This window comes from Anneissia japonica, unplaced genomic scaffold (genome assembly GCF_011630105.1).
Source record: "Anneissia japonica isolate Jap-2015-1 unplaced genomic scaffold, ASM1163010v1 scaffold2644_len28510_cov111, whole genome shotgun sequence".
NCBI lineage: Eukaryota > Metazoa > Echinodermata > Crinoidea > Comatulida > Comatulidae > Anneissia > Anneissia japonica.
The window spans coordinates 22381-28483 of NW_022688134.1; the positions used below are offsets into that span (position 1 = coordinate 22381).

The window sequence follows — 6103 nt, forward strand, 5'->3', positions numbered from 1 at the left end:
CTGTGAACCCATACCAACTGATGACACACCTGTTTAGAGATGACATACTCGCAAGCGATGACGTCGGCAATTCTCAAAATAGCTTTAAACAGTACGAGCTCCCTCTACATACCCCTGGTGAAATATCTGAGCTTTTCATTAAAAAGTCACCGTTAGTTAGGAATTTTTCCAAGACACGCGTTGTGTGTTGTAAAAATAAACAGCAGTATCTTGTGACATATTCGTACTCAGTTATGCAGTGGCCTACACAATTTTAGGGTTGTTGCAAAAAATCCCTTGCTTACTCACAGAAATAGCATTACACATATTTTTAACATAAAACAACGAAAATTAACTATGTCACCACTGTAAGGTTTTTTTTTTCAATGTCATCGGTTGTAGCCCTTCACATATAGGTGTGTGTGTATAAGTCTTAGGCCTATGCATATCCATATTTGAACCTACACATTTTAAAATCCATATGTATAGATAAAAAATAATTAATTATTTATGTAATTGATTATTGACAAGAAAATAAAATCGTACGTATCATCGACTTTTCATTTATTTATTAATCTATTTTTAACTGATTTTAGGCCGAAGGCCAAAAATTGACAAGCAGTGAACTAAGTCACTATAAATGGCATATGTCTCACAAGACAAACGTAAACACCATATTCACATAAACTAAGCATCATTATGAAGCTTAGCTAGTTAGTAGAGTTGTCTTGGTCGCGGAAAGGAAATTCAGTAGAATAGTTGAATTTCTATCACTTGGTGATTTTTTTCCTACTTTTCATTTTCTTTGTATTTTTATAAAAGGCATAGTATAATTCATTGAGAAAAACGTATTTATTCCTAATGAAAATGCAAATGAATAAGTCTTTATTAATGAAAATTAAATGTTAGTGTAAACCCGTTATGTGGGTCATGATCAAATATGCTATTCATTTGCTCAATATACAAATTAAATATTCCCAATTGTTATTCACTCGTTGTATATGCCTATGCTATTAAGTGGAAATAGACTACATTTATTTACCAAACATTCGACAATAAATACGGCAAGAACTATTGCAGTAAAATCTATACTTGCGACACATGTAGCACTCATACATACTACACGAAGAAAAACTTCGTTTCTGACGCGTTTCCTTATCATCCTCAGCGTCAATTTTACTCCATAATATGTTTTTAGCGCCACTGCAAATGCGTTTCATCGAATCAGTAGCCGTGTAGCTGAAGTAATGATGGTTAAGTTCTGAAATTGGTTCCAACCTGTACTTGAACATACTTGAAGGGTTTTCTTGTGCCTGAAATTATCAAGACGATAACGAAATATTCCAGTTATGCAATTATTCAGATTTTTTTTTAAGGACGCTATCTTAATAACCTTGTGAAATAATAATTATTGCCACAACGCTGTTTGGCAGAAAGTAAATTTAGTGGTAACTGTACTCAACAATAATCTCTAATCTGAGATTTTAAACGATAGTCAATTATGAATTTCTGTCAAGTAGTGATTTGTAATGTAAGACAATGATGATGCTTTATCAAAAAAGTTACTCAAACCACATGACGTCATTAATAATTCCGATCACATAATCATCAATTGGCTACCATACTTTTTGTTTCAACGCGTTTCGCACCACAAAAATTATAAATAGCCCCGGATTTTTCTCTGAAATTATTATTGTTGATTTTTATTTTGCTCCGTTTTAAAACTTAGTTGCTTCCTCTGACTCTGATGTAGATCTACTGATGCTGTGAATTCAATCTTCATCTTTTGAATAATATTCAAAAGAAAAATATATAAAATAAAAAGTATATATATATATATATATGAATATATATATAAATTATTTTACGTTTTTATTTTTTAAATATATATGTCATTATTTCAGATGACTTAGATGATGATTGTTGACATATTATGTCTTGTTCAGTGTACTAGTGGTATTATATCTAATTATCGTTATTCAAATACATATTCGTTATGAAAGTCACATGCAAAAGGGGAATATATAATAGTAAGCGCTAATTAGTAAAACAAGTGTTAAGTTGAATAATATTACTTTCGTTAGGCCGAGTGACTATTCTTCGAGAATATGTGATATCCATTAACAGAAGGTCTACTGTATTTATCAAAATGAAACAATGATTCAATGAAATTAGTATACAGAATATAACTCTTAATGAAGTTCTCTACGATAATGATCAATTGTATTAGGAAAAATAAAATGATAACGTAGGCTTACCGATCTGGTATCATTGTACTCCGCTAGGCTCGATATATAACAAATGTCATCGCCCTTGTATCGATAAATGAGTAGTCCCTGTCAAAGTTAACGAACAAACAAAATATTGCAACTTAATGTCAATAATACAGAATCTAACCAATTAAAAAAAATCAAGGAAAGAGTTCTTGAAATGTCATAATATAAGACTTCATTTTCTTTATCCAATGTATAGTAAGTAGCCCGTTTAGATTATCCTTAGAGGTCACGGAAAAAAGCATACGAGATAGATGGGTTACAAAACCTTATAAAAAATACATTATGTTACTTCAATAATGTTTTGAACTTTGAACTTTTGAACAATATCAACACTTAAGATTAATTGATCAGAATAGTAGTATTCAGGTATAAAAATGTGAGCAATTAAAATAAATTTCAGAACTCAGATCTCAGAAAATTTTATTAGACCAAAAATTATAACAATAAATTATCATGACATATATCAATTATATTAAAACAGATTGATGGTCGGGAGACTCTCATTAAGGCTACAATATAAGCAGCTACCATGACAGCCACCGCAGAAATAAATACATGTATTGGTTATTCATGGTAAAATTTTATATGTCATTATTTAGATGACTTTAGATGATTATAATAACAGTATAACAGTATAACAGGAAATCATCATAAAAAATTAAACACTCTAATTACCATTACCATTATTAATTATTACATACATAAATAACAGTTAGTAATACAACAATATTTATTGTATATTCGAATGAATAATATTTTAATATAATTAGCAAAAACAGAAAAACTATGGTTATAACCTTAGAAATGATACAATTTGAATCATATCTATTAGACGGTGTTGCAAAAACATAATTAACTTTATATATTAAAGGGTATTTGTATGTTATCGAGTTAATAATCTAGTCTGTCTACTGTTTCCAGTACAGCTAATTCAGTCAGGTGTTTCTCCTGGAAACCATACTGACTGTAAAATAAATGTTTTTACATTGAAAATAATTATGCAGTTGATCAAAAATAATTCTTCAGACATTTTTGAAATTTATTGAAGTATAGATATAGGCATATCATTATTAAGTATAGTTTTATCATGTTTTTCATACAAAGGAATCACTTTAACAGTCTTCAGTCTATCAGGAAAAATTCCTGTTAAAAAAAATTGAACTCGTCAGCAATTTTCTTTTTGTCACCTATTAAATTATTATTAATTTTAAAGAATTTATGAAACTTTTTTTCTACTATTTATTACTACTACTATTACTAACTAACACTTTTTTTGGCAAGCTTGAAGATTTTTTTCTATGTATTTATATTGGTTTTTAAATTGATATATTGACTATCGTCTTTAGAAGTTTGCTTTACTTTTAATACAATAGACTTCTGAACTTCATTAACCTTTTCATGCCTCAAGTCATCCATGGAGATTAGTGTTAATTGCTTGTGTTTTTATCTTGCAAGTCAATGGTTTTAAATGTTTCTTCATTAATTCCAAGATAAAAGCATTTAATATTTCATAATTTCCATCATGTTACTATTGAATGTAATCAATTAAACATATACATAAAAACTACATATGAACATCAACAAAAACCATCGCCGTGTTTGTACATTCTACACTGGTACTTACATAAGTGACGTCAGTGAAGACTGTCAAAGCACTTGACCCTTTTAGAGCCTCTACTTCTATTATAATGCCGTCATCCGTCAAAGTTCGACGTTCAACAACGAACAATTCCTCAAACATCATCTGTAATAAAAAAAGAAATGAGTTTATAGTTTAATTTCATTAATGGTTCCCTTAAATATTAAGTACATTTGCTATGATCTGTATTTGTTCATCCCGGTCGCCTATGCGACGCTGATGTCATAAATGTCGTCGAAATTTTTTAAACAAGCAAACTTGAACTTCTAATTACTAAACATTCAATAATAAAATTTATACTGATAAAAAATAAACACAAAAAACACAACACTCAGAAAGACGTTGATGACAATATCAGTGGTAATACGATGTAGTGTAACGCTTGCCCTTACCTTGTGTTGAGAATTCTCGACATCCTGGGTACTCATAGTGTGTGCTGGTGAACCATACATACAGGCAAGTATGATGCAAAGAACCACCGATTGTATTACTTTGCTCATTTTATAGTCTAAGTTTTATTGCAATATAAAACTTCACTATAAAAATTGAATGAGTTGTTACTTGGTCTCTCCGTGATGAAATATAAGTGAATGGTGATGAATTATGAAATATATTCCTTTTATACAGCATGATGCAAACATTGTTGCATAACAAGCATGGTAAATTTTGTTTAATCATTTGATAAATTTTGTTTGTATATCAAATCTTTCACGCCCCCTTTCATGGAAAGTTTATAAATTGATTTCGTTGCCGATTACCGTTTCAATCATAGTATGTATATTAAACTTAAAGCTTATTTACGTACAATCGCTACATTGTCGCTACATCAATCGCTCTACATACTATAGCCTAGCTGCTCCATGCAACCGGGAAGGCATCATAATAATTCATGTTGTTAAAGATTGCCAATTCTGTAAATAGTGATGATGGGTGTGCTATTTTGTCTGAATGTGTTATAGTAGGTAATATTCATTTCTGAGAAGATGTGTTGGTTTTAAATGTCATATGTATTTTCCAGACCTGAAAATAAAACAATTATATTACAATAACACAATTTATAATGGAATAAACGTCTTAAATTTTTAAAGCACGCCTGCCTTAGAACTAATACTTTTGTTTACCTATTATTGTGCTTTTTCCATGAAAGATTTTTGTCAAGAGTTACCCCAATAATGTGTACGGTGGATTTTGCGTCGTCAATTTTTGTTTCTTTAAATATTGCACAATTTGATTGAACCACTATGATTACCACGAAAAAGATCAAGATTAGTTAAATAACTCACAGTCAACATCACGCCAGATGTGAGGTTGATTATTTGATAAACTGCTATTGCTGTACTTTGACGGGGAATCCCCTAAACTGTGCATAAAGATATAATCCAGGGGCTAGCAGTGGTCATCGGGCACAGTCGGGAAACTTTGCTGACCTCCTGACGATGGTAATGAACCTAACAATTTATTTTCTGAAATGTCTGTGAGTGTGTTGAAGGTGCTTCCCCTCTAAAAATGGTATTTAGAGAACTTGAAATTCTGTCAACAGAAAGAGGACTTGCCTTCGCCAAGACCTACAAGGTTTTACAGAAATCAAATAATATTACAATTTAAAAGAAAAAGCTAAAAGACTATTTTGAAGTTACGCTGATATGTCAGTATAAGGTATTATATAATTTTCACACTGTCAAGAAAAATGGAATAGGCCTACCGGCACAGGTTTGACACAATAGGGAATTTCCGTTATACTAGGCCAAAAGAATGTACAGTGATCTCAAGTCGCACTCACTTAATCTATGAACACTAGTAGAAACTCTCTGGCATAATTTAGGAAGCTTTTTTCATCACCTTTGCTTTCAAAGTAGCCCGTTCATACAAAAACCAACGATTCGGCCTACATCTAATAAGGAGAAAATACAAAGATAAATATCTGATTTATACCCGCAGAGTTCACCTTCACCTCTCATACACATATTTACAGCAGTACAAGGTATTGTATAGCAAGCCAGTTCACATTTATTTTATCATTTACAACTATATACAGCTTCATACCTTATGTACAAGTTTCACAATTTAAAACTATAGTTTATTATTACACAACATAACAATTATAAGGGAAGAACTTGGTGTACACGGAATAGGTTTCATGACATGTTCCAGTGCTTTGGTTGGTCGATACAAACTTAATAGTATTAACTATATAGACACCTTATGCACA

The 6103-nt window shown here is 30.9% G+C and overlaps 1 protein-coding gene across 1 annotated transcript; it reads right to left on the bottom strand.

Annotated features, from left to right (window-relative positions):
- Nucleotides 1-533: 533 nt before the first annotated feature.
- LOC117121294 lies at nt 534-4490 on the bottom strand. Its single transcript, XM_033266433.1, has 4 exons — nt 4287-4490; nt 3880-3999; nt 2238-2315; nt 534-1292 (listed from the first exon to the last, which is right to left on the bottom strand). The coding sequence occupies exons 1-4, from the start codon at nt 4392-4394 to the stop codon at nt 1014-1016; spliced, it is 585 nt and encodes a 194-aa protein (XP_033122324.1). The 5' UTR covers nt 4395-4490; the 3' UTR covers nt 534-1013.
- Nucleotides 4491-6103: the final 1613 nt, after the last annotated feature.